The 26654-nt window shown below is 43.2% G+C and overlaps 1 protein-coding gene across 1 annotated transcript in view; it reads left to right on the top strand.

Moving 5' to 3' along the window:
• The window catches only part of LOC138259000 (inter-alpha-trypsin inhibitor heavy chain H3-like), a 554189-nt gene that overhangs the window by 239064 nt on the left and 288471 nt on the right, over positions 1 to 26654 (top strand). The window contains exon 9 of the mRNA XM_069206373.1: positions 24683 to 24851. Coding sequence (XP_069062474.1) covers positions 24683 to 24851 — 169 coding nt within the window. The remainder of the gene's footprint in view (positions 1 to 24682; positions 24852 to 26654) is intronic.

The following is a 26654-nucleotide window of genomic DNA, read 5'->3' as shown; positions in this document are numbered from 1 at the left end:
TAATGTAAATAAACACTGATAATAAACACCACCTCATGGTCTGGCTAATCATTTGTGCACACCTTTAGCTCTAACTATCAGAAGAAGAGTTTTGCCTCATGGAGCATTGCTGATATACCGATCAGGACACAGAAAATCCCACAACAAATGTGATGTGTATCATACATACAACGGTCACATACACACACACTGTAAATGACTGAGATCCTGTAAATTTCACCTTTGAAGGGCAATAGCAGAGGACCACACCTATTACACACATAAATGTTAGAAACATGGTTCATCGCAGCATATGGTGTCGCGTGGGCTCTCATTATCCTAAATGAGACTACTGGATTTCTGGGTAGCAGGGTCGTTCCTGGTGTGGGGGACTGAGTCTTACCCACTTAGAAGGACCTTTGTTACCTTCAATCCGGTTTTGCTCCGGCTAACTAGCAGTGCCTCATCTCTCCCAAGGGGAACGGATGATTAGGCAGCCGAGCGCATGGCATCTATAGAACTTCTCAGGGAAGTCGTGGTCACTCAGGTCCCAACCAGCTCTCTCATTTACCGCATGATCTCATATACAAATGACAAAGGCAGTTTAAGTTTTATAGATTGTTTTTAATAAAACGACTGTATTTTAGATATTAAGGCATGAGCCGCAATAACCAGAACCATACAACACAGTAGGATTGAAATAGTCACTATGAGAGTGAAACATAAAAACAACGCTATCATGGTGTTAATAGATTCTATTCTCTCTCAGTAGATTATATTTAGAGCACAGCATGTTAAGCTATTAGCTTGCCTTTCAGATTCCCTAGGAAGCCATCAACCCTCATACCTGAGCAATGGCCTGTGATCTGGTTCAGCATCTGCAACAAGGCAGTCAGCGTCTAGTTGTGGTTCCCTGGTCGGAATCTCCCTCTTGCGTGTATTAGGACAAGGAAGTGTTTTTATAACTAACATGTCAGTGTGATCACGGTGAAGGTCCGTACGCAAGAATGTATTCAAAGACTAAACTCCTACCACTTCTATCGGCAATGTACCAGACTGTATCCTTGACTGGAGCCCAGAGTGAGCAAGAATGTGTTATTGAGAGCTCCAGTGCAGAAATAGGCTAAACAGTATGATACTGAAAGATAAAACAAGACCGTAGAACTGGCTATTGAAAAATAACAGTACGAAGCTGAATAAAATGCATTTAGAGCAAAGTGCACGGGGCTCAATGCTGCAAGCAAAGGAATAAAAATACACCAGGGCAAAGTGCACAAAGGCCTAATGCCTGAAGCAAACGCGTAAAGGATACATATACCTAACCACACTACAATGGCACACAACTAAGACACCATCACTCAATTAGGGGAAAACAGGCCTCATACATCAGACAGTTGAAGTGCTTTTGCTTCAGAAACAGGATTGTATGACCAGACCCTTGACAGCAGTAAGTCCAACTACATACAATCTTTGCAATGACTATCCTTGACTAGAGTTCCGTATAAGCAGAACATAGACAGCACAAGTGCCACACATATGACAAGCATTGCGCACATGACATTCCATGTACATGTCAGTCCATTTAAAAAATCCTGACACAACCATACGCCTGGTCACAACCCACCTGTCTGAAGAGGTCCCTGGAATACGAATATGTGTACCCTGATATTCCCTCCTCTACACACACACACACTAACAAGAGTCATCCAGTGTGCTACACCCTTTCCTATGGTATACCATAGTCATAGTACTATCTGACTGCATGGACGTCAGGTCAAATAATGCACTGGCTTGGAGTTTCTAAGCCCTGGTATCACCTGTAAATTGCTTCCCGTGTGAAAGGTACTGTTGGCCATTTGAATGCAAATCTCACCTACAGGACTTGTGAGAGATTGATACAGCCCACACCATTGATCACCTCCATGCACACCACCCAATTTAACATGCACTGTCCCTGCTGATGCCTCAAACAGCATTGAAGCTGACAAATACACCGTTAAGCATTGCTACTAATGAAGCCATGTAACACAGGCCTTGGGTTCGTGTGTCACCTTCAAAAAACACAGGACATACACAGTTTGACATGTCAACTGTCTACTGCTCCCTCCGACCAGTCTTAGTCAGACCACTGATCATGTAACTTGTAAAATTGCTGGATCCTGATTGACCCTGCATCCTGTCACCTGACTGGCACCTGTATGTGGGTCACCCTAAAGATTCCCTGTGGCTACATATGTACCACACTTGCTTTACAAAACCTCTCATTCCTCAGAGGGTAATTTGTCATGTGCGTCATCAATGCATACTCAGATACATTGTATAGCATCATCTGACTTTTATTTGTACCATATTTGTTACATTGCCCTTGAATAGCAAAATCATGGCCCATCCTTTGTCTGGGTCTCATTACTGCCTGAACTACAAAGTGTGACAGTGTACCTGGGCCATAGCTTGGGATTGTGTACGTGGCCTCCAGCAGAACCAGCAACCTCAGATAATGTCCATGAAAAGTCTACACGTTAGGTCCCTGACAGTTCACACGCTGAATTACATTGTTCACAACATATTGATGGGCCGTGTGCGGTGAATAGCTGCCAAAATAATCTGCACAGAGGCTATGATGGACCCAGGTGCAGTGGGATTCACAGAGGCCAACCTGTGTACAAAGGTTGTAATGTCACCTGCCGGAACATGACAGCTGAGACATTCTCTCACTCAGCACACCAAGGTTGCCCAGTTGAAAGTCTCATTGCACGTCTTCAGTGACAGGGTGGGACCATCCCCATATAGGTTTGCATGTCCTCATTGACTTTACTCACATTTATCTCCGAAGGATACTCAGTAGATACACGATTAGCTGCCACTGACTCATGATGAGACCTGGACGTAACAGTGACAACATACACCTCAACAATTTATACAGGATCAACATTGGACCACACACATGAACAAGACACCTCTGTGCAATTGATCACTGGAAATATGTGGACACAGGCTGCCTCGTATGCTGGTCCACCACAAGCCACTGGAGAGTTGTGGCTCAGTAATATGATCTCAATTGTGGTGTTATAATACATTTCTGCTTCACCTTTGGCTGTCTGACCCAATTACATGGCACCCACTTTGTCAAGGCATTTGCCTGACTCACTGTTAGATTCACCAACAAGTACCTAGGAAGCAGTGTCCAAAAATCTAGGATCATAGGATGGTGAAACTGTGGACACTTTACATGACCAAATGTCAGCCATCTATCTGGTGCATGCTTTTCCATTTGTGGTGTCTACGTTACCCAAAACCTTGGAAGGGCACACACGGATGTTGCTACATGTATGACTAACACATGTCCTATCGCATTTCCACATTGACTTGCATCTATGGTATGGACACATTGACTACACATACTACAAGCATATTTTCAATAATGCATCTTGTGATGCACACACACTGGGTCAACAACTATATTAGTGACCACTGCACACACATTGAGCCATAGGCATTGAGGTATTGTACCCATGTACGTCACCTTGCTATCCTCTCCTGATGGCAAACATGGGCAAATTGTGCAAGACATATATGTAGGCCACACATATGGCCATCTAGTGCGTCAACCAACCGTTAAACTTCAGTTAAGGAAGTAGTGGTGCATTGTCCGCTGCAGTATGATGTCTCACATATGAACATACACCATCAATCACCAAAGTGGTTGCAAGCAGCCTATCACAGTAGTGTCCCAAATGTAACCTAACATGAAGATTGAAACATGCCACTAAACCAGTTAATGCACTAAGGGCCAGATGTATCAAAAAACCAAATTGCATTTCTTAAATAGGGAATTTTAAGAAATTGCTATTTAAGAAATGCAAAATGGTATGTATGATTTTTGCAATGCGGTAATAGCGATTTCTTAAAATGCGGAAATGCTATTACTGAATTGCAAATAGAGATTCCAACTCCATTTGCACCTATGAGCCTGCTGCCAATGGTTTTGCATTTCCTAAATTGCGAATTCCATTGAGGAAATTGCAATTTAGGAAAAGTAAATCCCAGGGTGCTGGGGGCCTAAGGCCTTAGGGGCATGTGTGCTCTACATGTCAATTGTAAAAATTCATTAAAAAAAATATTTATGTAATTTGCACATGGTTACCACCAAACTTTTGTTGGTGGTAATTGCATTTCCTAAATGCCCAATTCGCATTTAGGAAATGCTAGATACATGTGCTCACGAAATTGCAAATAAGGACACCTTATTTTCTAATTCATATTTAGAGAATCGCAATTTGCGATAATCTAAATGGGGGCGCAATTTTAAGGAATCGCTATTTTAGCAATTCCTTAAAATTGCACTGCGAATGCCTTCCATACATTCTGAAAGAAATTTTTGCATTCGCAAACGGCAGTATTTTGCGATTCGCACAGTTTACGAATGCTAAATCGCTTGATATATCTGGCCCTAAAATAGAGGTTTTTCTCCTTATGCGTCATTTTTTCACGCATACAGCTTGTGCGTCATATTTTTCGACGCACAGAAGTGAAAAATATGCCGCATCCAAATAATATTAACCAAAAATGATTATTATTTGGAGGCGGCATTATTTTCACTCCCGTGCGTCGAAAAATATGACGCACAAGGTGTATGCGTGAAAAAATGACGCATAATGGAAAAAAGTGGCAGCCATTTTATGCTGGATGTGATGTAATAGGACATCCTGTTTACAGAATCTGTACAGTGGATGTACTTTCATTTTCACTTTGCAGTCTGTGAATCTTCTAGACTGTGTGGCTGTGTTCAGAGTGTTGTCTAGTGATCTTGTGCTTTGGTGTCCTGTGTGCTATCTTACTTGTTGGTTTGTGAATTAAATATTGTTGTTAATACTGTCTGAGTGTGTTTTGTTTACATTTGTCCAGTTTAGTAGTGTATTTGTTGTTTGTGGAAGTCTGTTGTGCGTAGTGCCAGTTTGGGGATCGTTGGGCTCTTTTAGTTGTTAAGTTTCCTTTGTTTTTATGGACTCCTACTTTCCCCCTTTTCTCCTTTCTACTTCTTTTTTCTCACCTATTCCCCTTTTCTGTGCTGAGATGTCGGGTAGGCCACGTCTTGGCAGGATGGGTGAGGAGGAGTTGTGGGGCTTTATATGGCTGGTGTGCCATGTCCTCCCACTAATGATTGAGGCAGGGGGCAGGGTGATACAGGGGTATCACACTGAGGCACGAAAATTCAGGTGGGGAAAGGTGCTGCATCACTTGGTGCGCGTGTATGGGAGCCAGAGAAATGACCACCAGCTGAAGCACCGCTGGGCTGACCTCATCTCCAGGGAGCGAGATCTGCTGGACCACCTGGGAATCATGATTGGTGGCCCTGTTGGTGAGTACAGATCATGTGAATGTGCACAATTAAAAGCTGTGTAGTGACATCAGATGATTGGTACAATATCTGCCAGATAAGTTGCTGACTGTGTGTAATGCTGCGGAAACATACAGGGTAATTGATGCACCATGTGAAGGATCACAAATGCTAGCTGTCAGGCAGCTCATGCTCTGCAAACTTACAGGATGCTTTTTGCTTAATGTAATTTAGTGCCGCCTTTGTGTCAGACAACAAAACAAAAGATGAGTCAATCATGACTCTACAGGTCACAATTGCCAGTGAACTATAGATGTACTAAAATAATTGCAACATATGTTGACGCTATAGCTAGACTGATTTTGGAAACACAACATGATGCAGAAAATGAGTGCTGCCTTCAAGTCAATTGATGATAGCAATGTGGCCCAGACATATGTCTCATGTGTGTCTGGTGAGTGTGTAAGGAAAGCGCTCACTGAAGTTCTATGCTTGTTAGAGATTAATTTGCTCCTTCATATTTTTTGGATACATGTCAGATCTGGACTTGAAAACATTGAGAAAAGGAGTAAGGTGCCATCAGCTAACATCTTAGACTGGTATTTGGTGTTTGTTGTGCCACATTCCGATTAGGGATGGCAGTCCAAAGGTATGCACAAAGGTACAAATATCTATGTTTGGTGCAAATCACCATTGCTGGGCCACATCAAATGAAGAAACTGTAACAACATGAGGGCTTACAAACGTCCCTGCCCCTCTGTACATTGTACCTATATGTCATAAATGTGTCATGGCCACATAGGCTGTTTGACAGGTAATGCAGTCCTCAAGTAACCATCCTTTGGATGTCTCTCTTGGATGCACATAATGAGACGAATACACACCAATATTATTTCTGCTCACTAATGAAGGGGCATGTTTGCCACCACATGATAGTCGTGGCCACTGCATGTGTGTAGATCTGTGTGTAACTGTCGCAGGAGACCCATGCTATGTACATGTTGGCCGTGAGATATTCGATGCAGTATAAGCCTTACTGAAAGGCTTTCATTACTTATGTCAGCTTACACATTGTTTTTGTCTTTGAAATTGTTGGTCAGTGCACAGATTCTGAGCACATTCTTCCTTCCATGCTTTACAGGTGGACCGGCACCGTACACTGTGGGAGAGTTGGCTCGATTTGAGGACCCCGACACCTACAATAAGTGTTGACATGGCTGTTATGTTTTGTGTTTGCTGGTGATGTGTGATGGACTCCTGTGTGTTGAACACATAGCAAGGTGTGATGCGCTGGCCAATCATTTGTCTTGATCCATGAGTGGGATTTCAGTTTTAAAATAAATTTGACTTGCCCAATGCTTATCCAATTGTATAATCTAGGGATTGTAGCCCATTCCTGTAGGGCCCGCAATGAGAACTAGGGTGAGTCATGTGGATTACACTTGTATCAATAAGAGTCGCACTGGGACTCGTCTCAGATTGAGTCTGCATGTCAGACTCACATTCTCCCAGATTGGTACTGCAAATTGCTTTCCAAAAGACTTCTGCTTCCCTATTCACCAATGTAATTATTAAACTGTAGGTTAAACCTTCGGGTAGCATGTACTTCCACATGTAGTACTACAAGTATGTGGGAACTAGAGTGCAATGGCCTAGGTGTGCATGCTAATCATGATCATGGGTGTTCTTGCTACTCTGTGTCTGATGAAAGTCATGCCTCACTGGAAGTATATGATGTGGACCAAGGTCTGCATTTCCTGACATGTGTGGCGCTAGGATTGGTCGAGGTTTTGCTGACTCCTAATTGTTGATAGACCTTTCCTGTGGTGTGTGTAGAGCCAAACACGTGTTGAGCTTTCTATACACTCTTGGGTGTGCATGTTGTTTGGAATTGTTTGTTGTTCCCCGCCCCCCCTCAAGCACAGGCATGAGTTTGTGAATAAGGTACCTAGGACTGATGCTACCAGTATGTTACACATACTTGTGAATATTTGAATGTTTGGTTGGAACCTAGTATACACACTCAGGTATGGCACATGAGTACTGAACTAGCAAGTCCAATTACAACTTGCAGACCATCTGGCTTTTGTTTTTTGTGACATACACTGACATATGTAGCCCAGGCATTGGCGGACGATGTGCAGCATGAGCTGACAACTGTCAGAACTCAGATGGCAACTTATTGCCAGTTGTTACCCATCACGTAGGTTTTGGATGTGCTATGTGTGAGATGACCTTTGTAGGCAGGCCTTCCATGTACTTCCTCAGAGACATTCAATAATCTGAATGGTGATATGAGCTGTTACAAGTACAGTAGATGTATTGTCAGTTTGACCGCTTGTGCCATTTCGCACAATGCAGTTCCTATGGTAAATTGTTGCCCTTTGTCTTCACAGCTGCAAACATGACACCCGTCCAAGTCCATGAGTTTGAGAGGCGGGCCATGAGGTACCGACACATAGTGCAGGTACAGTCGGGGCTCAGGAGGATGTCCCGTACATACCAGGTGGAATGGGCCTCCGGAGCATGGTGGGCTTCACCACAGGGTGGCCCAACTTTGCCCACCACAGCCACCACCAGCACAACCACCAGTTCTCCCCAGGTGGCCCCACCCACAGCAGGGACTGTTGTCCCTACGTCAGCTGCACACCCAGGCCCCAGTATTGCGACAGCTGCAGGACAGCCCACTGGCCTAGGCTCCACATGCCCACAGACCTCCTCCGCCGGTACCCAGACAGCCCCAGCACCAACTGTTGACCCTGCAGCATTCCAGGAAATGGAAAAGAAGATGGACCGTGTTTTGAGGAGGGTCAGCAATCTGAGCCGGGATGTCCGCTACATTAAAAGCCAGGTTAAGTCGATCAAGCGGACACTTCGGAGGGCCAACCTCTAGAACTTTTTTGCAATGGACATAATTCCCTCCCCTCCCTCCTCTTTCCTTGTTCTCATGCTTAGTGGGCTTGGGGGATTAGTGTTAGGTTAGTATAGGCTGTTAGTTTAGTTAGTGTCAGTGGGGGGGTGGGGAGGTCATGAATCTTGCTACTTTTACGTATTAAGTGTGTGGGTGGGTGGGTGGTGGGCAATGTTAGGGTTCTTGTGTGTTTCATAAAAAAATTAAAAAAAGAATAATAAAATTTGAAAAATAAAAAAACAAATAAATGATTGTTTAGGTTAGGATAGTATGTGTGTAGGTTAGTATGTGTTGTCCTCCATGTGTCCCGTCTCATAAAAGGGGTGGGGGGTTGATGTTTAGAACGATTCGTTACATGTGATAAGTAAGTTTAGCTTAGGTTAGTTAGGGACAGTTGTGGGTAATGAGTAGTCAGGGTAGATTAGGGTAGGTAGGACTTTTCCCTCAGTTTCCTCTTCTGTGATTACGTTTTAATAAATATATAGTTAACCCTTCACAGTATGTGTTAAATGCTACTTGATCATGGCCTTGGCATTAGTGTACATGAATTTTGTTCTATAACATTTGTGTCCTATGCTACTAACAAATCCAAACTGAGCTGTAAAATGGCAGCTACCCCAGAGCTTCCTTGGAAAGATTCCACCATTCGTTTCAACCATCAATCACAGTTAACATGGATCACAAAGCGTTTTTGCCGATGAGTATGTTTTCTACGTCACAAACAGTGCTTCCAGACTTGGTATTGGGGGAACAGTTTTAGGTCTGAATGCAGTGTGATGTTCAGGGACCCCTTATAAGATGAGTTCTCGTAAGCACTCTTGTCTTCTTGTCTTCATTACTCACATAGATCATTTGTGACACTGTTCAGCATGATTACCTATTTGGATTTAAACTCAGACAGCTTAATTCATGCAGTTTTTGTAGTGTTTGCTTAGATTTGTGTGCACTGTTATATGTGTTAGAATTGCATGGTGACAACATTTTGCTGCCACGATTTGATGACTTAGATATTCCTTGAGGAACAATTATTCTGTCCAACACAGCATGATGGTGTATGGTTTCTCACTTCATCAGATATTACCCTCAGGAAGGGCAGGGTATGATGCAATCCTGGCCACTGTGCAGATTTATCTGACTACATGATATCAGGACAGTTGTATTGACAAGCTACATGATTTGACAGTAGGCACATTTCAGTTATCTACTGCACAGTTGATATGTCACATTACCCAGAGACAGAATTGTTGTGTAAGTGTTATTTATTGAAAAGTGCTGTAGTGCAATATGTACATTGTCCATGATTGTGAGTCCATTCTAGTGACATCTTGCATTGTGATCCTACACAAGGGGTTAAGGTAATGCTTCTGACATGCTGGGGTGATGTTTCAGACAGTGCAGAGGGACAGGATTTGCCGATTAGTAAGAGAGAGACATTCACTTGGCAGGCTGACAAGATATGCAGTGGTTAGCAGAACAGTCATTGAGTTGTTGTAAGACTGGCATTTGACAAAACGCAGGGCCTTGGTAATAGTTGGCCATGTGGCAGGGACTTATTCTTCTGGGTACTCTTCCATGTGAATGTGATCTGTTCCATGTCTTCTTCTTCTGATGTGTGTGTTGCCTCCTCTGTCCTTGTTGGTGGTGGTTGTGAAGGGGCAACACACACCTCAGTGTTAGAAGACGTGGAGTCAGACATCCTGGTCGCTGCTACCTGTGAAGGTATTAAGGGCAGTACTGCTGCAAGGAGGATCTGCTGATTCTTAAGAATAGCAGCCACATCACGATGGTAGGCAGCCAGGTCGGCCCTGAGGGGGTCATGATTGCATTCGTGCATGCAGTGGAAGGTTTGGGGTGCGAGGTGTTGTGGCAACTCCCTTACTGCAGTGGTGAATTCCTTGACAGTTTGTTGTAGTCCTTGCAGGATGGATGTTAGTGCTTGCATGGCTGCTGCCTGATCTGCAGATGACATCATGCACGAGTGCACCCCCTCAAGGCTGGCTGCCATAGTTTGCATCCCCACCCGCACCTCCTTGGCCAGCTCCCGCTGTATTCCGACTACAGTTCGCTCAAAGCTGGTGCCTGTGTCGTCTGAGTCCTCAGCTGTATTGGAGCTGGCAGGTCTTACAATTGGGGTGGTGGGTGGGTCCTCTGTGATGGCTGCTTGTTCTGTGCTCCTCCTTGTGACTGAAGGTGGGGTGTGGAGGGTTCCAAGGACCTCTTGGATGGTCTCCTGGGTAATGTTTATCAGCTCGTCATCCATGTCATCAGGATATTCTGGGACAGGCATATCCGCAGGAGATCCATCTTCCTCTGCAATGAAACAGGGTACAATTAGTGGGTCTTTGTAGTGGCATTAGTGATGTGACATGCCTGCCTTGTGATGCTTTTCACATTGTGATCTTGTTTCGTGTTCATAGCTCCAGTCTTTCAGATGGACATTCTCCGAGGCTTATGGCCCACCTGCATGTCACATGTATAGTATTAGGTTATTGGACTTTTCTGCATCATCTCCTCTAGTATTGTTTTATGCCAATTAATGATTTGGCACCTTCTTGTCCTACTCAACCCTGCGTCTACATCCATTCTCATGGTGAGGCCTATCACTGGCTGTGGGTGTTCTGATGGCACTGGCAGCACACTTAACAATCTGGACCGGCCCCAGTCTCTGATCGTTCACTTCCACTTAAATGTAGTTGACATGTGGCATATCCTATGCATAGCATTGTATGGCACGATATGGATGTTGACAATGGTAATGTGTACATCTGATGTTGGGAATGTGTGGTACATTGGAATGCCCTGATAATCGTAGCAGTGTCCTATTTCCTGCTCTGACTGTGCAGGTGTATTTCAGTGACCAGTTACATGTGTCCTCCCCCTCAATGCTGTTGTCTGAGCAGTATGACATTTGGGATTTTACATTGTGACCCAGGCACAGGATGGACCCTGACATTTGCAGCATGGGTATGTCCTTAGTGCTGTGTAACTCCTATTGTTGTTGATGTTGGCTGATGTTAGCGACAACTATGGGCATTGACATTTGACAGTACTGGGGCCTTTGTCTTTTTTCAGGGGATTACTGAAGCTGTCATCCCCAACCCTCTGATTTAGGTGTTTATGATCCATGGGGAAGTTACTGGCATTGGCTACTTGAGCTGCACACAGAGCGGAGGTGGTAGTGGCAACTGTTGTGGCAGTTACATTGCAGTTGTCAGTATGGCTAGTGGTTGTTAATAGGGCCCGAGTTTATGTAGGGGGTATGGTGGCTGACGTGTGCCGGGATGTCAGTTTGACGTTGTGCCCTTCCCTCCTGGCGTGGCTTTCCCTTTGCTCCATTGTTGGCATGTCAGCATGCCCCCATGGGGCTGTTGTTGAAGTAGTGTAATGGTGTGCCCCAGCTTCTGTCTGTGCAGGCCATGCCCCCATGCCATCCCCCTTTGCCCATGCCACTCCATGTATATGGTGACTTCCATGCATTATGTGGTCAGTATCCCCCCAGTTGTAGTTGTCATCAGTGCATGTTAATTCCCTATGCGACTTACCCTGCATGTACGTTATCTCCTGGTAATCTGCGCAGTCCTGTCCTTGCATCCCTGTGACGGTCTCCTCAGGGATGACGGCTGTGACCATCTCCTCCATGTGGTCCAGGGGCTCCTGGTGTGCTGGACTCCAACCTCCAGTCTGCAGTGCTGCCTTCCTGTTCCTGGCCATTTTTTCCCTGGTCCTGCGCTTGCAGTCATGCCAGCGTTTCTTGCACTCGATGACTGTTCTGCAGACTTCTACCACACTGTTGATCTTGTCGACAATTTGTTGCCATATAGCCACTCTCCTATTAATAGGCAATTTTGATGTGACAAACAGTTGGTGCTGGTGTTCCGTCACCTCTTTCACCAGAATTTCCTGCTCCTCTGCACTGAAGCGACACTTTCTTTTCTTCTTACAGGTGTCCTGGTTCTTGTGTGGGTCCTCCTGGCTGGTTCCTGGTCTGTTGTCATCTTCCTGGGGTCTGTTGGTGCATCTGGGATCCATTTTGGCTCTCCTCTGCTGAGATGGGTGTGTTTGCGGCTTTTTTTTGCGCAATTGCGTTAAAAAACGCTGCATATACGGTGTGCGGGGTCGCAAAGCGAGTTACGTCGCGTTTGCATCGTTTTGCTTTGTGACTTGCTGCAGCAGTGTGCGTCAGAAAAAATGACTCACACCTGTGGTTAGCGCCGCCTTGCGTCAAAGTATAAATTTGACGCCCGCACGACGCACAGTAATGGCGTTAGCTCGCGCTAAAATTTTTGACGCAAAACTGTGTTAGCGCAGTTTTGCGTCAAAAAGTATAAATATGGCCCTTAGTTGCTTCTGCTTCATCTGTGGCTTGCTTAAGACCTCCCCTCAGACTGATCGAGTGCTGTTGCAAGCTCAGTTTGAACCCTGACAGCTTGACTAACCTGCGCCTGTCACCTCTCTGCCACAACCAGCACTTCTGGAACAGGTGCTTTCATATCAAGGGGACATTCAACTCTGCAAGTATGGGAAGCATGAAACCAGTTAGGTAGACGTCCAAACTTCACTGTAGTCATTGTGACCCAGATGACTATGAATAGAGTGGGCGCAAGGACGCACCCCTGCCTCACACCTCGCGTTGTAGAAAAAGCTGGGGTCAGGTCACCAGCCGAACCCCAGCGCACTCTGGCGTAATTATCAGAGTAAAGATCTTGGAAACATCAATCAAAGAACCCAGAACTCCAATATTGCTCAGGACCTCCCAGAGCTTAGCACGCGGGACAAGGTCAAACGCAGATTTCAAATCGACAAAGGCCACAAATAAATGGCCTTCGTCTGCTTCTACGGTCTTCCACTTGATGGTAGTAAATCGGAAGACCTGATCAATGGTACTGACCTTGTCCCCGAAACCAGCCTGGAGTTGGCTTAAAACATGATTTTTGGTTATCCAGTGTTTTAATCTGGATAACAACTGGAAAGAGAATATTTTTTGCATGTTGTCTAATAGACTAATCGGTCTGTAGTTCCCAGGGGAGCTCTTATCTCCTTTTTTATGTATGGGGACGATAATAGCCACCTTCCACGTATCTGGGTAAGAACGGGATGTCAGAACAATGTTCGATAGCCTATTAATGTACCAGGTCCAAACAGATAAATCTGATTTATACAGGTCCGAGGGGACACTGTCTAAGCCAGGAGCCTTCGCTGTTCTTTGAGCACGGATTGCCAGCTCAGTTTCCTTTAGGGTAAAGGGTGACACAGGGGAAAAGCACAATGAAGAATCAATAGGAGAGTTGTCCAGATTGGAGCAAGACCCATAAAGTTCCCGAAAATGGGAGAGCCAGGATTCTGCATCAATGTGACATTCAGGAGTAGATGAAAGGGAGGGGTCTCTGCGTGAGACCAGGGTCCAAAAAAGTTTAAGGTCACAGGCACTAGCTGCCTCCAGCAGACGCTCCCACAATTTTTCTTCGTATTTACGTTTAGATGACTTACAAGTAGAAGCATAGTTCCTTCTTGCATGTATGATAGTATCCCGGCTCTTTAGCTTTAGAGCTTTGGACAAGAGGCTCTTAGCCTCCCGACACTCCTTATCAAACCACTTACAATTGGGCATGGAGGAATTGTTTTGGGTTGAGGGGGGTTTAGTAAAGAGCTCCTTAAGATCCATAAAAAGAGTCGCATGAAAGGACATAACTTCTGAGGGAGATAAGACAATAGAGTCATCAAAAAGCTGGTGGCAAGAGACTAGGTCGTGAAGCTTATCATTAAGCAGATTGGATTTCAAAAACGAAGACCATCTCACCTCACGCCTATTGCGGGATAATTCCAGCCAATCATTGGGAGCATCCAAAACATAAGGTGGAGTGAGCCCTGAAAAAAGAGTTGCATTATATTCAATTTGTAAAGGGGCATGGTCGCTAGTGTACCGAGAACCAACCTCAACATTGATTATAAAATGCCAGACTTGCAGATCAAAAATAACGTAATCCAGAATGCTACTGTAGTGGCCTCTGTAGAAGGTGGGTCTAGAGTTGTGATTTAAAAAACGGCAATTTCCAAAACGCAGGCCATGAGTTACTACAAGGTCTATTATCTGCATGACCCTAAGGGAAGGAGTACATGGCTGGCTTTGCATTTGCAATAAAACCATTTAACTTTTATTCCCGTCTCTGAAATTCAGGGCCATATTTATACTTTTTGACGCAAAACTGCGCTAACGCAGTTTAGCGTCAAAAAATTTAGCGCCGTCTAACGCCATTCTGAAGCGCCATGCGGGCGCCGTATTTATTGAATGGCGTTAGCCGGCGCTACCAGACCGGCGCTGCCTGGTGTGCGTGGAAAAAAACCACGTACACCAGACAGCGCCGGCGTAGGGGGAAAATGGCGTATGGGCGTCTTAAAATGGGGCAAGTCAGGTTGCGTCGAAAAAATCGTCTTAACCCGACTTGCGCCATTTTTTAACGACGCCCATCCCCCATCAACATGACTCCTATCATTGTAAAGATAGGAGTCATGCCCCCTTGCCCAATGGCCATGCCCAGGGGACTTCTGTCCCCTGGGCATGGTCATTGGGCATAGTGGCATGTAGGGGGGCACAAATCAGGCCCCCCTATGCCACAAAAAAAAAAAAAAAAATACTTACCTGAACTTACCTTAATGTCCATGGGATGGGTCCCTCCGTCCTTGGGTGTCCTCCTGGGGTGGGCAAGGGTGGCAGGGGGGGTCCCTGGGGGCAGGGGAGGGCACTCTGGGCTCATTTTGAGCCCACTTGTCCCTTAACGCCATGCCTGACCCAGGCGTTAAAAAGCGGCGCAAATGCGCCGTTTTTGGCCACGCCCACTCCCGGGCGTCATTTTTGCCCGGGAGTATAAATACCACGTAAAGGCCTGGGAGTCATTTTTTAAGACGGGAACGCCTCCCTTGCATATCATTAACGCAAGGAAGGGGTTCACGCTAAAAAATGACGCACACTCCGGGCACTTTGGCGCCCGAAGCGTCTAACGCCATAGTATAAATATGGCGTTAGTTGGCGTTAGTTTAGCGTCGAATTTGCGTCGAAAAAAACGACGCAAATTCGGCGCAACCAGAGTATAAATACGGCCCTCAATGTGTGACCAAACAGGTTACTGTAATTTGATGATAATACAGTATTGTTATGTTCCACCTTATCTCTAAGAACTCTGGAAATTTGTAAAAATGTGTTTCCAGATGGTAGCAGTGTAGGATGGTTTGGATATTGAAGTCATGAGAGCTAGAACCCTGTTTTTAGATTATTTAGTCCCCAGAGCCCACTAGGGTAGTGCCCATGTCCAGATCTTGGATGACTGGTGGAGTTGTAAAGATTCAGAAGAGAGTCATATCACTGATGGAGGAGTGAGTATCAATAGGGTTGTGAATCGCAGCAGATCATGTTTAGTTTGTGGGATGAATGTTGTCTAGAGTAGATGTTTTGAATGTTGTGTGAGTTGTAAAGAAGTGGAAGAGGTTATCGAGTCTGGTGTGGCCTCAGATCCCGGGATAGTACTAAATGGTGTAGAAGACACCATATTGTAAATGGCTGCTAAACTGTTGTGTTTTTCATGAGATGTAATCAATGGCGTAGTTGAGATAGGGATTTATCTTTGTGTGAATGTGAGACAATAGTTATAGTAGATCCTAATGCACAGAGTGACCCTATAGTAATCTGGATGATATTCCACATGTCGAGGTTTCATTTGAAGTGTTTGGGTAAAATTCTTGTGTATTCCTATTGTTTATCAACGCTTGCATCCCATACCTCTTAGATTGTTATGGTGATGCCCCGAATTTGGGTGGCCAGAAGTTCCCCGGTCTACTGTTCGCAGACGACACCCTGTTACTCTCATGAACTGCCATGGGCCTTTCCAGATTGCTATCACGATTTTTGGAGTTTTGCAAAGACCATGGGTTGGAAATCAACTCAGCAAAAACAAAGTATATGGTCTTTGGGGACAATAGGTGCAAAATGAAGAGACCAGTATACCTAGATGGCGCTCCCTTGGAAAGAGTGGGCACTTTTGACTACTTAGGTATCAAACTGGAAGACTCACACCTTTGGCATGCACACCGCCAGAAATCCTTACTGTGCCTGAAGCAAAGGGCGGGTAGCATTGTAAGATTTGCTTCTAGATCTCCCAAGTTTGCAATGTCTCCCGCCCTTGAAACATATAAATTCCAAGCCCGGGGGGGAGGGGCCTTATATGGTGCTGAACTTTGGGGCCATTGTAACCTGGTGGATTTGGAAAGGGCGGAAAATCAATTTTTGAAATCATTGTTAAAAGTTCCTTCTAGCACTCCATCTCTGCCCATCCGTATAGATTTAAATCTTTTTTCCATTTCGCAGATTGCTGCTTTAAGGCCCTTGCTATATTGGATCCGGCTCTGGATAACAGATGCCCTTTCTCCATTTCGTTGTGGGCTTCTCAAATTGGTGGGCAGCAACACTATTAGTAAAACAAAATGGTGTACTTATGTCAAAGAATCCTTATTCCATCTAGGTTTTGGGTCCTATTGGTTGGACCCTCCTTCCGTTCCGAAAAATACTGTGCAGCTACTGAAGGATGCTTTTTGGCACAACGCTCAGATTGTGCAATTTACTAAGATTGTTCTGCTGTCAATGTCTGATAATTATTTATTATTCAAATGCCACTATGAATTTGAGCCTTCTATGGATATAGCATTATCTCCATTTGCGCGAGCTCTTTTTGTTAGATTCAGAATAGTGTCCCTCCCTCTGTGTTCTCTAACGTACAATTGGCACTGTTCCACTAATAGTTCCAAGCTCTGCCCAATGGGCTGCCAACGTAAAGAGTCTATCTCACATGTTCTCTTTTATTGTCATGCATATCACAAACAAAGAGCTTGTTGGATTATCCCGCTCTGCAAATCTATAGGCGCCAGGTCTCATTTGTATGCTGAGAGAATTTTTAAATCTGATCCATCTGCCGAGGTAGTTTTACCAGTGGCAAAATTCCTCGAATCAATCTGGCGCCTCAGACTAGCTAATTTAAAGAATAAGACTGGGTAGCTAATTTTTAGATTTATGTATGCACTTTAATTGACTTTTTGATGTCTGATTTTAGTATTTAACTTTTAATATTAAGACACTGTTTTATTGCATTATTGAACACCTATGGGCATAGGGAATAGGGTTTTGGTGGACAAGATTTCTGCCAATGTCTAAACTAGGCCCTAATTCTCTAAGGGTCTGCTCTAGTCAAAGTGCAAAGTAAAACTGGATATCTAAGTAACTAAACATCACTCTAAACCTTTCAAACATTTAAAAAATGATGTCATTATCACCAGTAACTTCCCACCTTACATGCACAAATCGGGATCTGCAACTCCCATTTGCCTTTCATCTCACAAACCCAACATTGGGATGCCCTTTGATGCATCTCATGTCCAAGAACTTCTCATCCTTGGCAATGCATCCTCACATGCCCCTTTATCTACTACTAAAATAAGCTCTTCATTAACTGGAGACTTATGCAGATGCACCAGCAAAAAAAGAGATATGAGGCAAGAGAAAAAATCCATGTTGAAGGTTAAAGACAGAAAAACATTTCAGCCAGCTTAGCATAGGACTCAATGCACATTTGAATACATGACGGCTTTCACATGCTCTGGTGCTTCACAGGACCTATCCAATATTAAGGAGTAGACATGTGTGCAACATTCGAATACAAGACTATAGGTGCATTTCTCCTAAGCATAATAAATTAAAGATAACATGAAAATATCATTTAACTAAGAAATTATAATTAAGGGTGGGTGAAACTCTTGGAGTTGTGTGCAGCGGAATTCCACAGAGTTAGCTGAAAACTCTGTGTGATTTCACAATGTTCCAAAAGCAGAAAAATTCCAGTCAGCCGATCGGCATAAGTGACACTTGTGTAAAGTAAACCATTTCATATATCGCTTCAGAGGGCTGGAGTGGATCTCCCTGTCACCCCTCGAGTGGGAGTGTTTCATTGCACCCCTTTAGTTGGGAGTGTGGTATACTGTGGTGTGCTCCGTACACCAACTTCAAATGAGCACCTTGGCTCTTAACAGGGCCATGTGTCTAAAGACATGGCGGCTTTCACATGCTCTGGTGCTTCACAGGACCTATCCAATATTAAGGAGTAGACATGTGTGCAACAAGGCCAAGAAATAGCACACTGGATCTCAGGAACGCCTTTCCCGATACAGCAGTGTGTCCGTTTGGGCGCACTACACTGTGCTATGGGGGAGTTACATTACTGCAGATAAATAAACCAAGAGTTTGCCACTTAAGCAAGTCAAAAGAACAAGGGGCAATATGTTAAGGCCCTGTTAGACCCGGCATCCTTGGTGTGGTCTCCACTGACTTTTGCCTCTGTTCCCCAGGTTGGTGATGTCTGCTGGACTCTGTATTTGCTGTTTTTGATACCACTGCTATCCAGTGCTAAAGTGCAAGTGCTCCTATGTAAAAATGTATGTGTAATTGGCTCTCAATGATTGGCATATTTCATTTACTTATACGTCCCTAGTAAAGTACACTATGTGTGGCCAGGGCCTGTAGATTAAATGCTATTAGTGGGCCTGCAGCACTGCTTGTGACACGCACTTAAGTAACCCCTCAATCATGTCTCAGGCCTGCCATTGCAAGGCCTGTGTGTGCAGTTTCACTGCCAATTCGACTTGGCATTTAAAAGTACTTGCGAAGTCTAAAACTCCCCCTTTATTCTAAATGTAAGTCACCCCTAGGATAGGCCCTAGGTAACCCATAGGGAAGGGTGCTGTGTAGACAAAAGGCAGGACATGTACATGTGTAGTTTACATGTCCTGGTAGTGTAAAACTCCTAAATTCGTTTTGCACTGCTGTGAGGCCTGCCCCTTTCGTAGGCTAACATTAGGGCTACCCTCATATAATGTTTGAGTGGTAACTTCTGATCTGAAAGTAGTAGGAAGGTCATGTTTAGTATGGCCATAATGGTAATACAAAATCCTGCTGACTGGTGGAGTTGGATTTAATATTACTATTTTAGAAATGCCACTTTTAGAAAGTGAGCATTTCTCTGCACTTAAATCCTTCTGTGCCTTACAATCCACATCTGGCTAGGTTCAGTTGACAGCTCCCTTGTGCACTCACTCAGACAAACCCTAAACACAGGATGCTCATCCTCACTTGCATACATCTGCATATTGAATGGGTCTTCCTGGGCTGGGAGGGTGGAGGGCCTGACACTTACATGTCAAAGGACAGTAGCCTGCCCTCACACAAAGGACTGCCACACCACCTACTGGGACCCTGGCAGACAGGATTGAACTGAAAGGGAACCTTGTGCACTTCTAAGCCACTCTTTGAAGTCTCCCCCACTTCAAAGGCACATTTGGGTATTTAAACAGGGCCTCTGCCCCTACCACCTCAGACACTTCCTGGAGAAGAGAACCTGAACTAGAACCTGCAACCTGCTAAGAATAACTGCCTGGCTGCCCAAAGGACTCACCTGACTGCTGCCTTGCTGTTGCCCTGCTGCCTTGCTGCTCTCTGGCTGGGCTGAGAAGTGCTCTCCAAGGGCTTGGATAGAACTTGCCTCCTGTTCCCTGAAGTCTCAGGATCAAAAAGACTTCATTCCTGCAAGAAGAAATCCCGGGGCGGCGAAAATCAACTCACAGCCTGCCAGAAAAGACACACAGCCTGAATCGCGGTGAGAAAATCACTGCACGCCGAACCGGAATGACGCAGCCTGACTTCAGCAAGGAAAAGATCGAGCAGCGCCAGCATAGCGACCGGAAATTCAATGCACGGCCCACTGGATCAACGCACAGCTGAGCCGGAAACACGCAGCCCAACTTCCTGAGAGGAATCAACCCAGCGCCTGCCGGTAGAATTTTCCACGCAACCCCCACCGGATTGATGCAGCCCCTGTGACTGCGTCCTGCCGGTGCCAGATTTTAACACATCATCCCCGGGGCGTCCAAAAACCCTGCATAAGTGGACCCAAGACCGAGCGCCGGAAATTGACGCAAAGCCTTCCCTGCTTGAAAAATAAATGACGAATCACCGTATGCGGCCCGAGAAATACACACACACCTCCCTGTTTTCCATGCACCTCCTCCTCTGCGGTTCCTTGCAGAGATTTTGAATCCAAACCAGGTACTTTGTGCTTGCAAGAGACATTTATAGCTTTTAAGAGACTAAAGACACTTTATATCATGTTTACAGTGATATTTCAAAATATACTTTTTGCATCTTAATCGTTTTGACCTGCATCTTATCAGATAAATATTATATATTGTTCTAAACACTGTGTGGTATATTTGTGTGGTGCTATACTGTGTTATTGCATGATTTATTGCACAAATACTTTACACATTGCCTTCTAAGTTAAGCCTGACTGCTCAGTGCCAAGCTACCAGAGGGTGGGCACAGGATAATTTGGATTGTGTGTGACTTACCCTGACTAGAGTGAGGGTCCTTGCTTGGATAGGGGGGTAACCTGACTGCCAATCAAATACCCAATTTATAACAGGAGCAGATAAGGATATGGAGTTTGGGGTCTCTGAACTCACAATTTAAAAATACATCTTTTGGTAAAGTTGGTTTTTGAATTGTCTGTTTGAAAAAGCCACTTGCAAAATGTGGGCATTTATTTGCTTAAACCATTCTGTCACTCTGTCTGTTTGTGTATTTCCTGTCTGAGTCAGACTGACAGCAGGGCTGTTTGTGAATCTCCACTAGACAGTGACACAAAGGGAGCTGGGGTATAGCCTGCATATCCTGAAGGGCCATCTGGGCTAGAGTGGAGGGAGGAGTGCTCACTTACACCTGAATGGGCTGTGCCTGCCCTTACACAATGCAGTCTCCAACCCCCTGGTATGTGTCTGGGGCCAGGCCTGGACAAGACAGGACCTTGTGAACAACAGAGACTTTCCTTTGAAGCTTGCCTACTTCAAAGGGAGAAAGGGGTATAAGTAGTGGACCCAAAACCCCAGATTCTTAGATTTAATTCTGGAACCAAGAGGAAGCTCTGCCAAGGAGAAGAGCTGAGGAGAAGTGCTGCCCCTGCCTGCGACTGTGATTTGTTGGGCCATCCTGCAGTTGCTGCTTCTGTCTGAGAAAGGGGACAAAGACTGGACTTTGTAGTATATTCCTGCTTGTGAAGAATCTCAAAGGGTTTAGACTGAGCTTGCCTACTGTTTTGAAGTCTCAGGGTCATCAAAGACTTCCTCTGCCAGCACCTGGACTTTCTGCTGAGACTCCTGCCCTGCCAAGTGGTGCCCTATCCAGTCCCTGGGCCCTTGATAGGTGAAGCTGATAGAACAAGAACTGAAATCCACACACAGGGATCACCACCTGCAACACGGCTGAAAAAATGACGCGCCATCCACCTCGCATCCCAGTTGTTTTTTAAAAGGTTTTTTTTGCCATGTCGAAATTCCAGTTTAGAAACTGCACACATAGGCTGCAATGGGGGCCTGAGACATATATAAAGGGCTACTCTAATGGATGGCACAATCAGTGTTGCAGAACCCCCTAGTAGCATTTGATTTACAGGCCCTAGGGATGTACAAGTAAATTGAATATATGGCAGCTGATGGATAAGCCAATGTTATCATGTTTTAAGGAGTGAGCACCTGCACTTTAGCACTGGTTGGTAGTGGTAAAGTGCACATAGTTCTAAGGCTAGCAAAGACTAAATCAGAAAAAATAGTGGAAGAAAAGTAAAATGTTTGAGGAAAGATCACACTAATACTGGCAGGTCTAACTGTTCCCAATAAAAGAGGCACATTCAGATAGTTTAGAAAAGGAAGGAGATGACAACTTAGAAGATTGCATAGTAGCAGCAGTTAAAATGTGTGAAGTTAGTATATTTTCTGAAGACGTCTGACAAACTGCTTTGAATAAGGATGAAGTTCTCAACAAAGCTATGCAATATTTTAAATTTGGGTGTCCAAGAGAAAACATTGTGAACAGAAACCTCCAACTATTTGTTAAAGTTGCAGATAAAATAACCGTGGAAGATGGATTATTATTAAGAGAGGATAAGTTTATTCCACCACCAAGTTTAAGACTGGAGATTTTAACTTGGGCACATTATGGACAATTAGATTGCATGCTGACTAAACAACACATTAAATGGTTTTTGGTGCCCCTCTATGGATAGAGAAATTGATCGGGCAACAAAAGATTGCATAGTTTATACAAGTTCTTATAAGTCTCTGAAAGTTAGATCACTTCCACTTCAGCCCATAGAAATGCCATCAATTCTAAGGAATAAAAGTTAGTATTAATATTGTGGATCCGTTCAATCTTCTCTCTAAAAAAAATTATTTAGTTTTTGTACTTGTTGACTATAACAGCAAATCTCCCGAAGTGAAATTTGTTAGTGAAGTCAGGTCAAAGGCAGTCAGTGAGCTTTCAAAGGACACATTTTTCCAGCAGCGTTGGTCTTGGATAATGGGATCCAAAGAAGTAATGTAATTTTTCACAGGTAGTGGTATTACTCACCTTAAAGGTTTTTCGAAACAATTGGGTCAGTTAAAAGGAAGAAGAGCATTTTAGGGCATTGTATTCAGTTGGCCACGGCCAGTAATTGCATTTTAGTAAATGCTATTAGAGCCATGCTGAGTTTTTTTCAAACCACACCACACACTTCAACACAAGTCTCACCTTTGATTTTTGTGAGCGGAGGAAGCCTGCTACTAGTTTTGCTCCAGCTTGAATGTTGAAATGGATAAAAAAAAGTCAAGTCTGTAACTGAGCTGAATGGAAGTGTAAGAGATAAAGTTAAAATTACCAGAGAATAAAAAAAAGTATCATAACAGGCATGATATGAAATTGTGCAAATTTCAAGAAGGTAATGTTCGTGTGAAGAAAGTGAGACATGTTCTGAAAGGAGATTCATAGTTTAGGGTTCCAGTTAGGATTGAAAAAGTATATGGCTCAGCAGTAGTGGTGTTTAGTGGACAATGATGAAATTGTGAGAGAGTAGTAAAAGTGTACGATGAAGTTGAAAAAGGAGGTGTGTCTGTAAGGGAAAACTAGTTTCAGGGAAGTAAATATTCAACCATCTTGAAGTTAAGGAGATGTTCACACACTATAATCAAACCTGATATATTTAGGTAAATACTATTAGTTAAACCTGACAATGATAAGGTGGTTTTTTATCACTTCTCAAAGTTTTCCTGTGGTTTTTACAATTCTTTGATTTCAGCAAATTTATTAGTCAGCAACATTTATAGGTGTTTTCAGTTCATAACCATTACCAATGTGTAAAGGTCATTGTTACTATTCCAAGCTTTTTTTATTTTCTTCTCTCTTATTTCAAATACTTTATTTTTCTCTTTTGTTTTATATAACAATGAATATCATGTAATGTCTGTAAGCATACAATGCTCATATTTGATTATTCTATGATTTTCAAAATGTGTAGGTACGTCCTTGAAATGTTGGGGTTTGAAGCGAGGAGTCCAGTTAGAATTCTTGTGACTAACCAGTGTGGTTGTCAATCAGCTAGTGTCTTCGGCACCTTTAATAAATCGTTTAACCATTGAACGCTTTTGTATGACAAGATTACTAGAGAGAAGCTGTGGACTGAGGAGAAGATGAGGCCAAAGTAAAAATGTTAAATTAGCAGCTGCACTAGGAAACCTAATTAGTGTATGCAGGGGCTCAAATTGAAATTGTGCACCCAGTATGCAATCAGGTGCCAGGTGGTAAGTGGTTGAGGAAAGACAGATGGGAGCACTATTTGCACTCATCTCTTAAAATACAAAAGCACTAAATCAAGCACCAATACCATTTTTGTGTGTGTTTTTAATATGTGCACCTCAGTCTCTATTACCCACTATTGCCCTATTATAATTTATGAACAACCTACTGCGCTTGTTTTTGGTTGATAAAAATAACGTAAAAATTCAGTGGACTTTTTCAATGAATGCAGAGTAACACATAACCGCAACATTATGTGAATGTATTTCAGTAGTCCGATGAACAAATGTTGCCTCATGAAATCGGCATACCCAAACAAAATATTTACACAAATAAGCAATATGAAGAACCAGAGCTGTACAGTTTCCCAAGCACAGAAACTACATGGTCTGCCACTGACCTGCACCACCTGTGTCTGCAGATAGTTCCTCAAGGTCGATATGTATATACCTATATAATGTATGACACAGTAACGAGGTGTGATAGAATGAGTTTCTTTCAGGAGTGGAGCCAGAGGGTTTGGATCCCTAATAGTTTTAAAATTAAATTGGTTGATTTGTAAGGATCTAGAACTTTGAGTTTTTAATTGCAATCAATCTGATCTAAAAATTGCATGTTTTAGATGAGACCTTTAACAACTTGATTGATTAGAGTTTTTAAAAATAGAGTTAAGTATAAAAAGCATGTTTTAGTAATGAAGTGGCATATGGTATTCAGCTATGCCATGTCTGATAATAATGATAATCTGTTTGTTCACCAGACAAAGGAAGCTCTTATTAAGATACTGGAGGATATCAAGGAACACGATCATTTCAATTTCATACTGTTTGACCACAGAGTTGAACCATGGAATCAGTCATTAATAAAAGCAACAGCAGAGAATGTAGAGGACGCAAAGGCCTTTGTCAAAACCATTGGGTCTGATGGATGTAAGATTTTTTTTATTTCATTATTATGTTGTTATTATGTTGTTTTTTAGTAAGTGAGTCTACCATCAGCTGTTCCCACTAATAGTATCAAGGGTGCCTTATTCACCTTTTCATACAAGGATTATTCTTCAAGTATGGCCAAGTAATGGGTCTCACAAGATCATGTGACCTATGCCTACATGTTTGAAAAATGTTTAAGACTGAAGACACCGTTAATTGTTGTTAGTATAAGTATTTATTTGACATTCTTTGGAAAGTTATCATCAGTACATCAATCGTGTTATTGCCTTGTTTTGTTTAATTTAAGTTAAGATTGTCAATTTATCATTACTATTTTCAAATGAATACATGATTAGGGATTTCCTCTCCATAGCCACTTTTGCTTCTTATGGAAAATTATCTACAGAACCTTGGTCATACCCTTTGGAAATTGAGGTTGAATTTATAATACTCACTCTGTAGTGGCTCCTAATTGTTGGAGAGTTAAATACAAACTTTTAATGAGGTGTTCACATTTTCATAAATGTTAGATTGCAAATGGTTAGTACTGTACTTGTGTTTTGTTGACAACTGACCACATTGAAACTGGAGACATTCTAAAAATTGTAACAATATGTATGGCATTTAGGGATTTCCCCTTGGAAAATAAATTTGACTTTTTATCAAATAGGCCCCTGTGTAGAGTTATAATGGTTGGTAGGGACAACTTTAGTAAATATCCTTTATTATTTGGGCAATTAGTCTTACATATGGTTGTATGAAACATCTATGGTGACCAATATATGTCAGTTTTAGCAGCTCAAACGTACATATGAACATGAAATGTTTTCCCTTAGATTAAAATCATTTATAGAAAATGTTCAGAAATCTTATCCTTTAAAACTAGATTGACTTCATAATAAATAATGTTTGACTGGCCTCTGCGCATTTTAATCAACAAAGTACTGTAGTCGACAAATTGCCATAAAAGCGTAAAGTTGTACTGGCTTTTAAAACCATGAGATAAAAATATAAATATAGCATAAAATAAAAATGGATAAAAACAAATCATTATTATAAGTAAACCACAGCTACGGAACCAGATCATACAAACATCCTCAAGTTAACTGTACAACTATTATTACCTGAATATGAGACTCATGGTCTTGGACATCTAAGGCACTCAAAATCGCTCTTGACATACTTGCTTTTTACCTTGTTCTCTACATGGATAATAAGTAGAGGGATACTAGATTTTAGAAAGCGCAACGCCTCAGCATGTCTTCTTACCACAACGATCCGGCAAACCAGTACAAGTAATTTCTTACTGGCCATTTGATAAGTTGGGCAAAAGAACAAAACATGCCCTTCTGTTTCCTCCATCTCCTCGCAAGTCGGACAAGTATGTTCAGCTGGCACAATTCCACAGCCCCATCTGTAGGTGAAAGTGGCAAGTTGGAGACTGCTGTATCTAAACTGTAAGTACAGCTTCCTAGTTTGAGGGGGGTCAATTTAATCAATGAACTGCTCAAATTTAAAATCACCCTTGATCAGGAGAAATGAGTTGGAGAGTCTGCCCCTGGAGACAAACACCTGTAAATGGCACATTATCATTTGCCTGTATCTTCCCTTTAAGAATAATTTACTGAGAACAGAAACTCCCAAGGGGTCATTCATGCCACAGAATACCACACCTCATCTTAACCAAACAGTATTTGACATACCTAATCCATGGAAGATTGGCTGAACCAACAATAGTCATGATTTCTTTCAGCCCTTCACATTAAAGCATGAGCTCAGGTGTGGACCACACATGTTTCCAGT

This window comes from Pleurodeles waltl, chromosome 9, assembly GCF_031143425.1.
Source record: "Pleurodeles waltl isolate 20211129_DDA chromosome 9, aPleWal1.hap1.20221129, whole genome shotgun sequence".
NCBI lineage: Eukaryota > Metazoa > Chordata > Amphibia > Caudata > Salamandridae > Pleurodeles > Pleurodeles waltl.
The sequence above is the reverse complement of the archived record's forward strand: the minus strand, read 5'-3'. Positions and strand labels throughout refer to the sequence as shown.